Source organism: Corylus avellana, chromosome ca2 (genome assembly GCF_901000735.1).
Source record: "Corylus avellana chromosome ca2, CavTom2PMs-1.0".
NCBI lineage: Eukaryota > Viridiplantae > Streptophyta > Magnoliopsida > Fagales > Betulaceae > Corylus > Corylus avellana.
Genome location: NC_081542.1, coordinates 49,027,848 through 49,046,779, shown reverse-complemented (window position 1 = coordinate 49,046,779; position 18,932 = coordinate 49,027,848). Strand labels below are relative to the sequence as shown.

The 18,932-nt window shown below is 33.6% G+C and overlaps 3 protein-coding genes across 3 annotated transcripts; 2 read left to right on the top strand and 1 right to left on the bottom strand.

Moving 5' to 3' along the window:
* Positions 1-1,957: 1,957 nt before the first annotated feature.
* LOC132170370 (non-specific lipid-transfer protein AP10-like) lies at positions 1,958-2,516 on the bottom strand. Its single transcript, XM_059581326.1, has 2 exons — positions 2,135-2,516; positions 1,958-2,028 (listed from the first exon to the last, which is right to left on the bottom strand). Exons 1-2 carry the CDS (start codon positions 2,494-2,496, stop codon positions 2,019-2,021), a joined length of 372 nt encoding a protein of 123 aa, XP_059437309.1. The 5' UTR covers positions 2,497-2,516; the 3' UTR covers positions 1,958-2,018.
* Positions 2,517-7,966: 5,450 nt separating this feature from the next.
* Positions 7,967-9,607, top strand: LOC132170152 (RPM1-interacting protein 4-like). Its single transcript, XM_059581045.1, has 4 exons — positions 7,967-8,152; positions 8,352-8,864; positions 9,006-9,203; positions 9,492-9,607. The coding sequence occupies exons 1-4, from the start codon at positions 8,147-8,149 to the stop codon at positions 9,528-9,530; spliced, it is 756 nt and encodes a 251-aa protein (XP_059437028.1). The 5' UTR covers positions 7,967-8,146; the 3' UTR covers positions 9,531-9,607.
* A 2,598-nt stretch (positions 9,608-12,205) lies between these two features.
* Positions 12,206-18,629, top strand: LOC132170365 (EH domain-containing protein 2-like). The gene is made up of 16 exons (XM_059581320.1): positions 12,206-12,398; positions 12,491-12,570; positions 13,541-13,609; positions 13,685-13,742; positions 14,546-14,601; positions 14,695-14,737; positions 14,824-14,882; positions 15,893-16,006; positions 16,193-16,295; positions 16,400-16,449; positions 16,987-17,115; positions 17,241-17,492; positions 17,601-17,680; positions 17,766-17,892; positions 17,980-18,123; positions 18,209-18,629. The coding sequence occupies exons 1-16, from the start codon at positions 12,314-12,316 to the stop codon at positions 18,392-18,394; spliced, it is 1,635 nt and encodes a 544-aa protein (XP_059437303.1). The 5' UTR covers positions 12,206-12,313; the 3' UTR covers positions 18,395-18,629.
* The last annotated feature ends 303 nt before the right edge of the window (positions 18,630-18,932 follow it).

The following is an 18,932-nucleotide window of genomic DNA, read 5'->3' as shown; positions in this document are numbered from 1 at the left end:
ATATATATATATAAAACTCATCATTTTCTGCTCCATCTTTTTTAAGCTTTTGGAAGTACTGTAGATGGACTTTTTCTTAGATACAGAAAAATGGAGAGAATCTGCTTGTAATTAAGGGTGTTCTACTGCATGGGTACCTCTATAAGGCAAGCTCCACCCTTAAGCGGATCGAGTAGGATGCTGTTTAAGGCACTCTAATTATAATTATGGTAAATAAGTAATTTAAAAAATGCCTGCAATTTAGTAAATAAGGCACTCAATTAATGAATATTAATAAAACAATTTTCATAAAAAATAAATTAAAGTCCTAATTACCGTAAATATTATTTAATTAAGGCTCCCTAATTATGGTAATTCAGTAATTTTTTTTTTTTTTTTTTTAAAAAAAAAGCATTAATCTCTAACATTTTGAAATAAATAAGGCTTAAAAAATTGATAGCATGCAATAAATAAATGAATCAAATAATTTTAAAAATATTCTTAATTAAATAAAACCCATTAATCTTGAACGTTCCATTATTGAACGCTGTGGGTAGATATCTTTTTTTGCCTTTGATGAGCATTGGATTTGGGTAGCCAAAATTCTGGACGTCAATAAATTAAATGCCAATTGGATCGTTTGCATGAGACATAGATTGCTTCAACATTCAATCTTAATTATGTTACACATGTCCATGCCTGGACTAAATATAAAATTTATTTCAACTTTTAAAATATAGGAATTAGATGCATGTTACACCTCATTCTTTTAACTATCCTTTTTTTTTTTTTACAACTTCAATAGATCTACCATTGAATTTATTGATTCATATGGATCCCAAACAAATTTAATAGTGAATTCACCTATTCACTATATAGAGATAGGTGAAAGATGAAATGAAGAATGATTTTTGTTATTTCTCTAGGAATTATGCTACACTAGCTAAGATTGTGTTCAATGTTCAATTTTTTTTAAACAAATGAATCAGTTCAATCTTATTTATTGATAAACAAGTATAAAGCTCAAATAACACAAAACAAAAGCTTTGTGTTATGCAAAAGCTTGTAACCTTGTAATTTCGGCTATGGTTGCTTCAGAACTTTTGCTCTGTGTTATTCAATGTTCAAAATTGAAATGGAAAAACGTACAAAATAAATAAATGCTAAGAAAATGGAAAGTTTACAAAATATTTATTCAATTACAAAGCAATTAAATAAATATTTTGTAAACTTTGGGCAAATATAGCTCTCTAATGGTATGATATTGTCTTCCTTAATTGGAATAACACCTCACTAACATATGACATATTTAATTGAAATTGAAAGGAAATTATAAAGACGAGAATATTGAAACTAATGATTTCTATATACTATGATACTATGCTATATCACTATATATTTATTCCAAAAGCTTAATTAAGTTTGTTGAAAATGGTGAATCTAGTCATTAATTTTAATTAATATTTTGACACTCCCTCTTTTATGCGGATTCAAACTCTTATTTAGTAAGTGAGATAAACACATAAAATATTTAATTGAAATGATAAAATTAGTGATTTAACACAAAATTTGCCTTTAAAATGCATATATATATATATATATATATATATATATTAAGTCCCAAAATTCACTGGTTTAAATAATTAAACTGTCTTTGCTTGGTTGTAGTAACGTAATATATGGAAGGACTATCCACTACTACTCGTTCATCTGAACTGATGAAACCAAAAATGATTTTGACCAAGGGGCACAGCTATCATGTGTCAGATTAATTTCTACTCCATCTCCTGTGTTCTTACTCTATATTTGGAGGGATCATTCAAAAGAGTAGAGTAAACAACATCAGGCCAAATATATTGAGAGCATTGCAAATAAACTAGGAATTATTTTATTCATTTAGATTACTATTTTTCATAAATGTGTAAGCTAAGACAGCGAAAACAGTCCAGCTCCATGTTTTTTTTCAACACGATACATTTGGATAATTAAATTGCTCCTTCTTCCCCAAGTTTATTTCACTGACATCTCTCTTGAGGGCATCATTGGATTCTGCACGTGTAACGAAGGAAAACATATTAGTTAAATGAATAAAAAACATGCATATTTTCACTTGCAAATTGAGAGAGAGAGAGAGAGAGAGAGAGAGATTATATACTTGCTGCAGTCCATATTGGGGTCAATGTCAATGGGTACGGGAGTGTCGATCTTGCAGAGAGAGGGAAGTTGTTTAGCTTTCTCAGGGTTAACATTCATATCTTTTCCAACCTTTTTGAAACACTCGCATAGAGATTTGCGTATTTCAATGGTGGTAGCCTGGTTCAGCACAGCCTGTGCACCTTGACAGCAGGCATCAGTGGGCAACGCTGGGCCATAACTCACCAAAAACGACTGGCACGGCAACAAATCTATTACAGCATCTGTGCATGATATGTCATTCGAAGGTCTCCCACTTGCATTTAAGGCCAAAAACATCAACCCAAAGGCCAATACAACACAACCCATCATTTTCTTCTCCATTAATTCTCTTTTGAACTATATAAAGAGCACTAATCGTTAATTTCTTTTCTGCAAATATGAAATGAACATGCTTTGGAGTATAAGTTCAAGCTCTATTTATAGAGCCCTGCCATAAGTACCCTTAATAATTATCATTAAAGTGAAGTTAATAAGCGCGTCACGTCTAGGGTTAAAAAAGAAAGAAGAAAGAAAGTTAATTCATTCCCTTCTATGTTAAAAACAAATCTACTATAGAAATTAATCTTTAATACCAAAATTATCTTTAAATCTTTTTATGGTTATATGTGATTTTGAAGCTTGTTATTCGGTGTAAAATGTTTTCAATGTTTTCCAACATGGAATTACCTTATAAAACCTGGGGGATTACATTTAAACACATTGACTCTAATGCAAGTCTTATGTGTCACGAGTATTTTTATGGCAACTATTAAATCAGAGTTAAAATATTTCTTATCGAGGAGAAAGGTTTAATTGATACCTTCCGTTCTAAGGTTTTAATATGAAGTTGAACAAGCCCTTGTGTTTTTAATATTTTTAATTATTATTTTTTTCTTTTTCGAGTTTATCTATTGAAAACTCAAATTCTAGCTCTGCCAGTGAAAGCAAATATCTTGATTTTGATTAACTAGTAATTGTGTTTTATAAGTACATTTCAATGGAGCTAGCTATATAGGGTTATGTTGCACGCATGTAATTAAGTCATGGACAACGGCGGAGCCAAGGCCAGCGGGGTTGAGAGGGGGCATATGCCCCCTCTCACCTACCTAAAATACCCTTAACCAAGGATACATTTAGACCTTGCTTACCCAGAAAAAGAAGTGCCTCACCCTTATGTTTGGCTGTCGCTCAGTAAGACAAAAAGAAAGGAAAAAAAAAAAAAAAAAAAACCCACAAAGCTCGTGTCCTTTTTCTCTCTTCTAATCTTCCTCTGTTTCTCTCTTTTTCCTTTAGAATCTCTCTCCCTGGCATGTACAATTGAGAGAGCTGCAAAACAACATCTTGCTGGCTCATCCATGCTTTTCCTCATTTTCCCTTCAAGTGAATCTGCAGGTTATCTCCAGAGAGAGACATCTTAGTGAATGGTGCTGGAGGCTTTGGAAGTAACTTAATTATTTTACGTCCAAGTCCACATGTGTTTCAACAAGCAAATAACACTTTTCACATGGACAAATGGCCATCGTAGGATTTTGGATAGCTGACAACTTATTTGTTTTAATTTTCTTTTCTTTTTTCATTTAAGAGATAAATTTAATTGTGTTTTTCATTTAAGAGATAAATTGTGTTTTCAAATCACACGTATTAAAACTGTTTTTAATGGCAATTTTTGATACCACAAATCCATATATACGAACTCTTAATCTTGCCCCTCGTAAATTGAAATCCTAGCTCTGCCACTGGTGATCATGGAACTCACCCTTGTGATTGATCCACATGGGTGTGACCACGCATGAGAGACGTTGATTTAAACAGCTACACATAGCTAAAATATATATAGCTTTCTAATAGTCAAATATCATCAGCCTTGAAATGACAATTTATCAACACATTAAATACTTAATTAAAATGGGAGATGATTTACAAACAAATTATTCGATCGTAATCTGTTATACTGTATGAGTCACCTTATATTTGCTACTAAAAGCAAATATCTTGATTTTGATTCATTTCTTAGGCACAACTCCGTATTGCATGGTAGTAAACGTGTTATATTTGTATATGTATATTTTAATGGAGCTAGTGTAATGGTGCATCTAAGTCATAGAACTCACCCTTGTGATTGATCCACGTACGCATGAGAGACTTTAATTTAAGAGGGCCTAACTCAAGTATAGCTTTCTAATATTAATAGTTAGGTATCATCCGTACCTTTGGAATGACACTATATACCAAGTACCAACACTTGAAATATAAGGTAAATTACAAAGACAATGTTCGATCGAAATCAATATAATCTCTACAATATGATTGCATGTTAATTGAAATGAGATAATTGATGATTTAATCCAAAAAAATGTCTTTAACAAACATGCACCAAAAAATTAAACACCGACAAATGATTTAATTTACCGGAGTTTCACAAGCACTAAAAAATTAAAGAAAGATGCGTCGATATATAAACAACCGTATGATCCACGTGAATGGAATGATTGGTGGAGTAATATGACTTTTATATTTGTAAATGGTAAGTAATTAATTAATTAGGTGGTTAATTCCCGTGATTCACTGGTTTAAACTGCATGGCTTAATTTGCTTGGTTGTAGTAACGTAATGGTAGGATTATCTAGCACATGCATGATTTCTACTGCGTCTCCTGCATTCTTACTTTAATATATATACGGAGATGCAGTGATCCTCCGTCAACCCTGCTTCTCCATCTTTGTCTTCGGCATCATCTCTACCCGCTGCTGCCTTTCGCTCAACCTTCCGGCCACCTCGAGCCTCCGCGATTCCGCCATCTCCGCTGCTGTTGTTGCTGATTTCTGGATTTGGAGATTTTTACTTGCTTTTTAATTTTATGCTCTGCCTTGTGTGGCATTTGTTGGTCACTGTGTTCATTTTCTGGTTTAGATCCTTGATCTGGTCTTTTTTTTGTATTTTTTACAGAGATTTTCCTCTCCTTTCCGACCACTGAAGGTCGGCTGTGTTGTTCTTTTCTGACCACTGATGGTTGTGTCGGCTACCCTTTAGGGTGTTGTTCCATTTACGGAATTTTGCCGTTTATTACAGCCTATTTTGGCTGTTTCGGTTTACTTGATGGGCCGAGTCATTTATTTGACTTATTCCCAACTGTTATTGGGATTTCTCTGTTGTTTTTGTCTTTAGTTTGTTTTTGGTCTATTGTTGGAGAGCCCACCCCTTTTTCGTTTTTAGAATCGTCCTGTCCTTCTTCCTTTTGAATCAGGAGTGAAAAGGATCCTTCCTGGTAACCATTTCCTTATTCAATTAGAAAAAGAAAAAAAAAATAATAATAATAATATACGGAGGTGCATGCATCCAAAAGATGGAGTAGAAAGAACAATATCGATCAGGCCGCCAAATATGTCGAAATCATTGCAAAGAAACTAGGAATTATTTTATTAATTTAGATTACTATTTTTCATAAATATGTAAGCTAAGACAGCCAAAACAGTACTAGTACTCCAGCTCCATATTTTTTTCAACACGATACATTTCGAAAATTAAATTGCTCCTTCTTTCCCAAGTTTATTTCACTGACGTCGTATATAATATATCTGATCCCATGCATGAGAGCATCATTGCATTCCGCACGTGCAACCATTGAAAACATATTAGTTAATTAAAGGTTACCTAAAATCTCCTTAGGGTTTTACTTTTTTATTTTTTTCTTCCTTAGGGTTTATTTTGTATTATAGGAAGTCCTTGTGGTTTTGGTAAAAGACAAAATTGATCTTTCTGTCCATTGACCGTTAGTTGACCTAACGAAACTCCACGTAAACCAATTAGAAACTGATATTTGGCATAAGTGGCTACGTCATCAGTGATGACGTGGCACCTAGTTAATTATTTTTTTTAAAAAAAAAATTAACCTTTCACCGGTACCGTGAGTCATCTTCTCCGGTGCTGTGAGCCACCGGTTCCAGCCCTTAGGGTGATAAAATCCCTAAATAGTTAACCTTTCACCTTAGCCGTTCGTGACCCAGCCGTGGCTGGGTCTGGCCACTCAGCCACGAGGTTCTCTAAACCTCTCTTTCTTTTGAGCTCAAAATGAGCTCAAATCTAATGTGGATTGGTACATTTTATTTTTGTGCATTTTTTGAGTTTTTGCTTATGTGCCAGTGACTCAGTTAGGGATTGGATGCTGTAAAACAAGGATTTTAAAGAGCCTCCTGACCAAAGTTTAACTCCTTATATAAATGACTTCCTTTTTTTTCTTTTTCTTTTTTTTTGTAATTTTTTGAACGGAGAATGACTTTTGTTGCGAACCTTGAGGCTTTTAGAAATTAAAATAATAATAATAACAAACCCAAATGCATGCTTTTACATAGGAATTGAAAAGAATTAGTAAGATTCATTACATTCAATTAGGACCGGCAATTTTGACACAGTTCACAAACTCAATATGAACCCGGTACAAAATTATTATAGGGTCAAAATTTGATATAAACCGGTTTATGTCATAAACGGGCTTACCTGCTTGGCCCATGGGTTGATCTACTTGACATGTTTATAAAATTACATATATTTTTTATATAATAAATACACGTTGAAACTGACCAAACATGTCAAATGGGTCATGTTGGGTTAGGTCAAACAGGTTAAATATGTTGCATGGGTCTAAAAACGGGTCGACCTACTTATGAGACTTTTTAAACGGGTCAATCGGGCGTGTGTAATGTCACTCGTGGATCATTCTCGAGTTTAAGGGTTCTGACCCATTTACCTAAACGGGTTATGTTCAAATTTACCCTTATAGAATTTGCATATCGATCCAAACCCAACCTGCCAACCCATTTTGCCGACCCTTCATCCAACTACATTTTCCACATTAGCACCTAAGACTAGGACCAGAAGAAGATGGGCCCATCTTACATGCTAGGACTTTCAAAGTCAAATGGGGACGAATTGGGTCTTTTTATTTTCTAATGGTCTAGGTTGTGAATTTTTGCAATATAATAGGAATTCTCATATTGGGATCACATGCAATAGTAGTGTATCGCACTCGTGCAATTATCATAATCTTGCCCATTCATTTAAATAAATTGTGATGATACAAAAAAGAGAATGAAGAGACGATTTGCACCTCGTCCAAGCCACAGGGTTGGTGAGGTGGCCGAACCATCTCTCCCTTTGTTCACAATGAGTGGTTTAGTCACCTTTAATGACATGGTTAGAGGTGACTTGACCACTTTCATTAGTTAGATTATGGGTGGTTGAAAGTTGAATCACTCCAGCCACTCATATATATGGCTTGCAACGCGGTGCAAGTTACTCATTTCTTCTCTCTTTTTATGTGCTGAAAATGAAGTTCACTACCATTAGGTTATTTGAATTTCACTAAAATTTAGATAATCTAAAAAAAATAATAATAAAGAAAAATAAAATGTGAACCCCAGCCACCGGTCTAGATAGATCGATGGACTCTACTATACCTACACCCTAAACTGTCTTGATATTGCACTGGATCTTATTCCTTCGCCCCTAGACAAGGAATGGTTTCCCTTGCTAATAGAATTGGAATAAACATTTTGACTTTCGTGTTTTATGAGAAATCCGAGTACATACTCAATTAAATATGGAATATTTGGGATTCCAATGAATAAGACGCGCTTAAACATATACAGTTCATGTAATGCTGTCAATTACGCGCTTGGAAGAAAATTTTCTAGTGGGGGATACTGACAAGAAAGAGAATGATTTAGACAAGATGACAAAATGCCATTCACCGTAGAATTTGGTATAAAATTTTAAACTAAAAGACAAACGCTATACTGCTGGGTTTTGAGACGGTTTTTACTGGCGTTGGAAACAATGTGGCCATCGACTTATTGAGTCAAGAAGCCCGGCTTTCTTGTGATTTGCTTGGGATTCCCAACAGAACAACAATCCTTGCTCCTCGATCGATCGTACGTGTTCTTCAAGGATCATTGTTCCAAAAATCAAAACTAGTGCAAGAATATTAACCTGATTAATGGCGGTGAGTATGATCACTTCTGGTCTCATGAATGTTCTTTATCATTGGCCATTGATTTTTGGAGTATTTGGATTAGATTGGTAGCTAGCTAGTTTTCTTTATGTTAATAGCTTGATCTATCTAGTTTTCTATTTTCCTTCACATGTTATATATATGCACAGCTGATCTTGTTAATGAAATGACTATATATATATGGCTGCAGCAAAACTCACATGTCCCAAAATTTGGCAACTGGGACGACAATGATAACATACCTTACACAATCTGCTTTGAAAATGCACGGAAAGATAAGGGAGGGGTGAAGATGATGAACCCAAACGATCCAGAGGAGAATCCAGAGGCCTTCATGTGCATGAGAGAAGGGTTGGCAGTTAATGTCAACTCCAACAACTCAATTTCTTCTTCAGAAAAACAGCAGAATAAGGGGGGGCATTCAAGGCCTCCTGCTCATCCCAGGAACAATAGTATTACTAGTTCGAATCAACAAAAAAGTGGGAGCCACAGGAGAATCACATCAGAATCTGGCAGCGAAAGAAGCGGCTCTGATTATTCACTCATGCATCCTGGTCATCGACGTGTGAGCTCTGACATGAAGAAGAAGAAGAACACTTCGTCTGATCGTGGAAGTAATAGCTTCTCCACGTCAAGGACCCGACATAGTACTAGTAGAGAGAGAACAGCTGGAAGCTACTCCTCTAATGATCACATGACAGCTGTAAGTCTTCTATTTCAAAACCCTACATAAATTGTTTAACAGAAGTAGAGACCTCAATATATATATATATTTGCTAAATGAAACTGATTTGTGATTAATCCTATATATATATATGTATGTGTGTGTGTGTGTGATGAACAGCATCATAAAGTAGCATCGGTACCCAAATTTGGGGCTTGGGATGAATCGGACCCTAAATCAGGAGAAGGATTTACTGTCATATTCAACAAAGTGAAAGAGGAAAAACAGATTGCGGCTACCCAGTTCGCATCTGAGCCAACACAATCAAGCTATTATTCGAATGCCCATGGCCATGGACGATCTTCCTCTAGATCAAAGGTATATAAATGCAAGTAATTAATTACTGTTATCGCTCATACAAATTTCACCAATCATAGCTAGAATTTAGTTTACACCGTCCTTAATCCATGATTTTGTATAAATTAAATTACATTTTTATCATATAATTATGATCTTATAATATTGCTAATGTGTTATGAGATAAAAATGTCATATACATGCATACACTGCATTTATCTTTTGTATATGCTTTCTTTCTTTGAGTCTCGTTTTTACATTTCATCACTATATATTCATTATAACCTAATTATATATGATATTATGCAGATGTGTTGCTGTCTGTTTTCAAGTGAAAGTGATCAGTGATTTACATGGCTCTGCCTTTGCTTTCACTTGGTAGACGAGCAAGTGAAAGCAAATGCAAATTAAGCTTCCTGGCATGAGCCGAGCCCATTGCAGTCTGCGTACAATTTTGTTATAGGGGCAAATTCTATTAATTTAAGTAGACATATTTCTATAATGTTGTCCATTTCTCGTGTTTTGTTTTCTGTTTTTGTTTTATTTTCCTTAAAAAAAAAAAAAAAGGGTGAACAGCGAGTTTGTACGGCTCGTTATTTTTCTCAAAGTATTAATTTATCTTGTATTAAAAAGTTCTTATGTAATTGTTTTCTTGGTATTTCTTATGAGTATTAATTAAAGAACCTTAGGCTGTTTGCCAAATTGGTATTTGTCTTGCATGGTTGACTATATATAACAATGTCATGACCAAAATATTAAGGGCCTAGGCCTAGCTTAATATTTGAATAAGAGTTGCGGAATAATAACTCTTCGCTACTCTAAAGGTTAATTTAAAAATAAATAAATAAATCATCGCCATTTATATATTTCATTTGTTGTTTTCATCCATTTGGGTACGTATTTCACTAAAAGTCTGTTTGGGATTGCGTTTGAAAAGTAGAACTTTTAAGTTAAAAATAGCTTTTGGGCAAAAGTTTCATTTTTAAACTTTTGTCAAAATTGCACTTTGGCCATTTTTAGGCTTTTTGGACCCTTAAAAGTGCTTTTAATTTTTTTACCAAACGAATACTTTTTTCTTCAAACGGACTTTTTGAGTATTAAAATCACTTTTAAACCCTTTAAACGCAATCTCAAACACGCTTTAAATCCACCATAGGTGATTCATTAAATTAAAAAATATGGGCCGGGAGAAGAGAATTAAGGAATCATTAAAATGCTTAAAAAAAATATATTATCATCTTTTGTTTATTTCCTCAAAAGTGTAAACCATTTTTCTCAATCATTTCTCTCTCCAAAAAAAAAAAAAGTCAACTTCATTTGTTCACATTAAGAAACAATTTTCATCATTTTTTCTCGCAAAAAATTTAAAACTGCTTTGTACTTTATATCACATAATTAAATCAATCAATTATTTTATTATTTCTCCATGCAAATTTTGATTTCTTTCTCGCCAAATCTATCACACCCCTGCTGTGTGAGTGGGAGAGAAAGAGAGACTTTCAATGTGCTTTGTGAAAGAAACTACAGGATATTTAATTTGGAAATATCGTTTTCCTTTCATCATTCAATCCATAAACGTTTTTCAGTATGTAAGATGGCATGATCAACAGCTAGCTTCCTCCTCTTCATATTTGTTCTTCAAGTTTTTGAACCAAATAACTCACAGCCAAGTTTGACCAGAATAGACGATAAAATGCAACAATCTGTCATTTTTTTTTTTTTTTTACATAGTTTTCATTCAAATTGTGTACGTTAACATGTGAGAAACAAAATTTTCGATTGCTTTAAAATTGCCATATATCCTTAGACAATTGCTTCACACATGCAGTGGCGGAGCTAGACAATTGATATTAAGAGTGTCGCTAAAAATTTTTTGAGGATGCTGAGTGGTAACTTGCATAAGTAGGAGATAACTTTTTTTTTTTTTTTGCTTTTGCTTTGCTTTGCTTTTGCTTTTTTTTGGGGGTGCTGTGTGGAACTTAGGAAAATTTAAAAGCTCATGGCACCCCCAAAGCCTCAAGTGGCTGGCTCCGCCACTGCACACATGTTTCTGGAGAAGAAGATTTTTTAGATGGACAATTTTGAAGTTAATTGTGGCTTCTTCTATTAGCGTTTAAAAATAAAAAGCACATTTTGTTCTTCTTTTAATGTGTTGAAAGAAAAGTACGTAAAAAATACATGTTTAGAGACCCGTAGTAATTTCATAGACTAAATTTGAGAAAGTTTTTCGAACTTAGTTTAAAGTTTTAGAGAAAAACTCTATCCAATTTTTAATAATACATGAGAAACACATATTTTTTAATATAATTTTTTCAAACTCTTTCAATACTATTAAAAAACACATAATTCACATATTATCAAAAGCATACATAATTTGTCCAATCAGTTTATTTATTTAGGGTAAAATCTACTTTAACCCCTTCAAACTACAACCCAATGACAATCTACCCTCCAAATTATCAATTACAATAATTTACCTCTCAAACTATCAAAACAATGACAATGTACCCCCAATGCTAGCAAAATGACAAAATTACCCCTATAAAATTTTCAATAAGACAAAAATACCCTTAAAATTTTGAAAAAAAATTAATTTTTAGTATTTTTGTTTTTATTTTAGTAAGAGTAATTTCATCATTTTTTTTAAATTGGAGGTACATTGTCATTGTTTTAGTAGTTTAGAGAGTAAATTGTCGCAATTGATAGCTTGAGGATAAATTATCATTGGAGTGGTAGTTTGAAGGAGTTAAGTGAACTTTACCCATTTATTTATTATCGTTGGTTAAGGACCCTGCTAATGGCGCTTAAATTTAAAATTTCGAAAATAAACCGACAGAAAAATACCCCACTGCCAAGGGGTCCACCCCAAGTCCCAGTCTCTACGGCCATGATTATCTCGCGTCAAAAGTTCATACAAAGCAATCTGATTTGACCCCGCACAGGAGCCGAGCTCAATCGCAATCGGCTCATGAAACGACGACGTCCCTCCACCACAACCTAACAACGACACCTCAAAATGAAATCCCCCAAGCGCCAAAACTGTCATAAAAACTGATAAAAACCAGGTTCTCTCTTTTCAAAATTTCAAATCTTCCAAGCGAGTGGTTTTTCGCTTCTCTTGGTTCTCGCAAATGGAGATAGGATCGGGTCCGATTGCTTCGTGCTCCAAAGACGACCAGAAGATCTACCAGGAATGGTTCAACTTGGCCGATTCAGGTACCTTTTCCTTTCACTCTGCTTTAATCATTATCAAACTCATTTCGTTGAATCAAATCTCAAAAATCATATGCTAATATTCTTTCCTTTAGATGGAGATGGCCGTATTACTGGAAATGACGCCACGAAGTTTTTCGCCATGTCGAAGCTATCTCGATCAGAACTCAAGCAGGTAGATTTGATTTGATTCGATTCGTATTTTAGTGTTTTTACTGACATATAGAAAGTCTCATAACATTTACCGGTTACCTGCGGAGTTTAGATTCTGTGTGGTGTGATTCAGTTGAGCGATGGTTGCTTGTTGATTTTTTTCAAGTAGATTATGCTTGTCGATATTTTTTTTCAAGTAATTTATCTATATCTAGGTTTGTAGATTTGATTTGATTTTATTCGTATTTTAGTATTTTTACTGACACATAGAAAGTCGGATAAGATTTACCATTACCTGCAGAGTCTAGTTAGATTCTGTGTGGTGTGATTCAGTTGAGCGCTGATTGTGTGTTGTATTATCAGAAATTTCCTTGTTGATGTTTTTATGTGATTTTTTCAAGTAGATTGTGTTTCGCCAAGCGTTTTAGTGAATTTATTGTAAGTAGTCAGGCTTCTTAGGATGAAGAATGGGGTTTGCATAGATCGATACTACTACTACGTGCTTTAGCTTGCCGTTGGTTGCACCTATTGAGTTTTGAATTGAAGAAGGATAAAGAATAAAAGATGATTTTTTCCTTGATTTGGTCCAATTAGATATATTATTAGAAACCGATTCTGTTTCTATTTGGCCTTCCATTTTCTGATTTGTTATGCTACTTCTATGGATGAAGATCCTCTAGATTTTTTCTGCTAAATTTATGGTGGAGTTTTTAAAATTCGAATCATTATTTTTATTTAACTACTTTATATTTTGCTACCTTCGTATTTACCACTCTAGAGGATCCGAGTTGGAAAAATTTAAATTATTTAGTCAAAAATTTTGGAGAACTCTACCAAGGATATTAATCCTACTCCTATCATGATCAATTTATGCAAAATTTCTAGAATTTTCAAGTATTCTGACTAACCATATCCTTTTTACTTGACTTCAACAACTATTAGTGATATGATTGTTCGAAACTCACATATTTATTTCTTATTTGTTTCCAAAGGTGTGGGCAATTGCAGATTCAAAGCGACAAGGGTTTCTGGGCTTTACTGAGTTCATCACTGCGATGCAGGTTGTACATTGAACTATTGTTTCGGGGATTTTATAATAAAACCTTTTACTTTTGACTAATTGTTTTAATGTACAGCTGGCATCCCTGGCACAAGCAGGACACGAATTAACCCCAGATATCATTAAAACTGCAGGCAAGTAGAAGAATATGTTTCACTAGCTTTGCTCTTTCTCATATGTGTAGTAGAGAGCAACATGCTTGAGCGCATATGCTCTGGAGTTTTTACTCATGACCTTAACAAATTCATTATCAATTTTTAAGATTGGCTACTCCTTGCATTAACTTTAGTAAATGAAGAATTCATGCTTATGGACCTGATGGGTTACTCCTGGCATCATAAACCTCACATTATCATATATTTTAGTAAAATTATATATGGAAGGTGCCAAGGTACAGGACCTTTAATGGTACTTCTAAGCATGATTGTAATTTGAGGGCATCACTGTCCTTGTAAATGATTAAAGTTAATTTAGATATTAAAAGATGAGGTAAAGTTTAGTTTTGGGATTATACATTAGATTTCAAGCTAACAATGCACATTGAACCTTCTTTTTAACATGAAATGGGAGATAAAGCTGTCCTTAAAACTTCAAGAATTGATTAAGCCCATCTCTGACAATTAATGGGCATCCTTCTTGTGCATCACAACCCTATGTAGGCAAAACATTTAGTAACAAATATTGTAAGGAGTTTAGAAAACATCCCTCTCTTGTATCATTTAAATGTAGCTTTAAGAATACGCATGTCATAGTCCATTCAGTATTGCTGAATTAGCATCAAAGAATTGAGACGCCAAGCTTGATCTTTGGATTGTTCCTTATGAGCCGTTCCTCTAGACTAGTTTAAATATTATGCTCCATATTTTATAAAAACATTGCTTTTCTTGTATTTTATTTGTTCAAGTTAAGTTGATGCATTTCCTATCTTTTATTACAGCTGACATCGAGAATATCAAACCTCCATTGATGGAAGGTTTGGATAATTTAATAGCTGTAAGAGTCTTCCTTGTCCTCCTTGGTGTACTTTTATGGTTGAAATCATTAATCCATTGATTCCTTTTCTTGTTTCTTTCTTCTTTTTTTCAGAAAACTAAGGCTTTGACGATAAATGGCCACCCTGAAGTAAATGGTTCGTGAATTTTCTAATTTGTCATTGTTATGAGTGACATAGTTTAACCAGTCTTTCACTATGTTAGTTTTACTGATGTGTTATAGGAAACGTTCAGCCCCAACCACCATCAACTCAATGGTTTGGTTCAAAATCAGCAAAGAAGGTAGGATCTGCATTTTTCCATTTGTCATTGAGAGACTTTTTTGGTATCTTAATTGAAATGTTTCATATTTTTTTTTTTTTTGTGTTATCTTTCATGCTTTTTTAAATCTGTATCTGTCAAAATTTGGTATATTCTTTATAGAAATTGAGCTTAATTTCTTATTCAATGACCTTTGTATTATCTTTTATGAGTTTTCCTTATGCCTATGTATGTATTCGAAAGGTCTGTGAAGAGTTTTTTTGGTACTTTATTAACTCTCTCTCTCTCTCTCTCTCTATATATATATATATATATATACCTATTGGTCCCATGAGCAACTGAAAGATTTTTTCTGGTGAAGAGTTTGAGATTTCTACTTAAATGATGCATACAATATTTACCAACTCAAATTAATAACAATTGCTTGAGAATTGACAAGCTCCCTTTTACATTTGTTAGTGTTTTTCTTTCGTTATTAGTAATTTATTATGAATTGATTAACCAGATCCGTTTACTTTCCCTCTGTTCCATATGGCTGAATGGTCTTCTTTTTCTTTTGACTTCTTATCAATCAAAGTATGAACTAATTAAGAGATTTGCAAGGCTATTTGGCAATTTGCTTGTAGTGCGTAGACAAAATCTGAACAGGAAGCGATCAAACAGATTCTAGAGCATTTTGTTGCTTTACTTTTTAGTATTGGCGAGGATGATTCTTTTCTAATGCAAACATGAGCTTAGTATGAAATATATTTACCCTTTAGTATTGATGAGTTTACCACTTAATGGCAACCTTGTTTGTTATTATTTATAAGCCAAATAATTCGTAGGAAGTTAATGATCCATACTTCTGATGGTTGATTTTTTTTATTCATTATTTTATCTTTTTTTTTCTCAGAAGATTAAGATTTCTTTATATTTAAATTTTTTTGCCATTATATTCTTGTAGCATACAAGGTAGACTTGTTTTTACGAGGATATCTTTTTTGGGTTTGTTGCCTGATGTGTTGCATCCCTCATTCTCTCTTGCTCAGCTTCCTCCCAATGCAGTTACATCAATCATTGATGGGTTGAACAGATTGTACATTGAAAAGCTAAAGCCATTGGAAGTCGCATATCGTTTTAATGATTTTGTTTCTCCCTTGATGGTGAGTAGACTTGACATATTCTTCAATTTATACAACACTAGATATCATTGTTTGGTTTATTGTTATTTAAACTAGAGATTGTGGTTTGGCAAATGGAGGTATACTTCTCTTTCTAGCTTGTTTTCGACTCTAGGTTTGGAAGCTTTTGTAACGTTGAGGATTGATTTTTTATTTGTTCTTTTTCAGACTCACAGTGATTTTGATGCTAAGCCCATGGTCATGCTTTTGGGTCAATATTCAACAGGAAAGACAACATTTATAAAACATTTGCTAAGATGCAACTACCCAGGTTAGTTTAGTTCATTTGTTGCTGTTTGTCACTTTTAGTTTGTTAATATGACTTCATCATAACGATAAATGCCTCGGATTCACTATAATCTTCTCTTTGAACAGGAGCTCACATTGGACCAGAGCCTACCACTGACAGATTTGTTGTTGTTATGGTATAATAAGTCATCCTCATCTCCCCATGTTATTATCGAGGCTAATTAAGGTTATATGAACTGTAGAAATTTTTTTTTTCTTTTTCATGATGGGAACTACCATTGCTGTTTTCTGTAATATGTGTGTTATTTATGCTTCTATAGTTGTTATCTACATGTATATTTTGTAGACTTATTTTGGATGTAAATTCAATCACTGCTACACCAATATTTCACTGTTTTAGATTTATCACTTCTAAGTGAACACGGACAAAGATTGTCTCCTTTCCTCTTTTTTGTTTCCTGGATGAAACATTGAATGCAGATCTAAATACATGTTCATTTTTCCAAATTATCTTTTTTCTTTTTTGCTTTCTTTTTTTGCATACCTTAGAATTGTGTTTTTTTCCCCGCCCATACTGTCACAAGAGATTGTGTCTAAACAAATGAGTTTAGCCTTCTGTGTAGATTTTTCAGGTCAAGAAATTTTTTTCTTTTTTATTTATTTATTTATTTTTTCTGCAAATACTGAATACCATATTATCTTCTTGAATCTAGTCCGGACCTGATGAGAGGAGTATTCCTGGGAACACTATAGCTGTTAATGCAGAGATGCCATTTGGTGGGTTGACAACTTTTGGAGGAGCATTCTTATCAAAATTTGAGTGTTCTCAAATGCCTCATCCTGTGAGTAATAAATTGACAAGTATTTCTCGATGATTGTTATTTAATTAACATTTATCCAAATATATTTATTATAAATATTATCCTCATCACTTAAAGAAGCTAATCTTTTCCCCTTGTGCTTATAGTTGTTAGATCAAATTACACTTGTAGACACTCCTGGAGTTCTATCTGGAGAAAAGCAACGAACACAAAGGAGTTATGATTTCACTGGTGTTATATCATGGTTTGCAGCAAAATGTGATCTTATTCTTCTTTTATTTGATCCCCATAAACTTGATATCAGTGATGAGTTCAAACGTGTCATTTCATCTCTACGCGGTAACGATGACAAGATCCGTGTTGTTCTAAATAAAGCTGACCAAGTTGATACCCAACAAGTAAGATATGTGCTCTTTCATTTTGTCATTTGCTGTCTAGTCTTTTTGTTGGCATCATTTGATAAGTTCAATCTGACTTGCTTGTATGTTGATGTCATATGATTTAAGCTGATGAGAGTTTATGGGGCATTGATGTGGTCACTTGGAAAAGTTTTAAATACTCCAGAGGTTGTGCGTGTTTATATTGGGTAGGTTATTTCTTTTTTGTATGTATGTTTCTAGAACCTTCACTTCAATATTCTGGAGTTGAAGTCTTTCTTTCTTGCTTTGCAGCTCATTCAATGACAAGCCAGTTGATGAGGCAGCTGTGGGCCCAATAGGGCGGGATCTTTTTGAGAAAGAACAAGATGATCTCCTTGCAGATTTGATTGATATTCCAAAGAAGGCTTGTGACCGTCGAGTATGCTATCACTAATCCTTTTTTTTCTTTAATCCCATTTGTTAGATTTACATGCTAATTAACTTAGTCTGATTGCCCATATTGTAGATCAATGAATTTGTAAAACGTGCTAGAGCTGCTAAGATTCATGCCTATATAATCAGTCATCTCAAGAAGGAGATGCCTGCCATGATGGGCAAAGCTAAGACCCAACAACGACTTACTGATAATCTGGAAAATGAATTTGGAAAGGTCTCTCTCTTTCTCTCTCTTAATTTCTCTCTTGTTATGTCTCTCTTGTGCATGCAAAGATATGATTTTGGGTTGTGCAAAATAGGTCCAGAGGGAGTTCCATCTTCCCGCGGGCGACTTTCCAAATGTCGAGCACTTCAGGGAGGTGTTGAATGGTTATAGCATCGACAAATTTGAGAAATTGAAGCCTAAAATGATTCAAGCGGTAGATGATATGCTTGGATATGAAATCCCAGAACTATTGAAGAATTTCAGAAACCCTTATGACTAAAAATGTTCTTACTTGTGTGGTACTATAAGGAAAAGAGTTGAAATAGTTTATTATTATTATTATTATTATTATTATTATTATTATTATTATTATTATATGCTATGTAGCAAACTTGTGCAGATCAATTGTTCTATGTTTCGGGTTCTGATGTGTATTGTTTTTGTCTAGTATTTTTGAGAGTTGCATGTTGAAATGCATCTTTAAGGGGAATTGAGGATTGTTGGGATCTTTGTACCTTGATTTTTTTTTTATTTATCTTTTTCCTTATATCTCCTGTATTCATTTCCTTAGTATTGGATTGAAAATAAAAATGTTAATGGAAAGAGAAAAGTTAGGGGTATTAAATTTTTTATCAAGAAAAATATTATGAAGATGGAAGCTTATTGATAGGTGAGGGACTATGTCTTATGAAGTTAAGGTCATTAATTCAAATTTTTCTTTTTTTCTTATGTTGACATGTCAAAAAAAAAATATATATATATAGATAAGAGATAATGAAAATAATTAATATAAAAGTTATTATATGTATCGATAAATA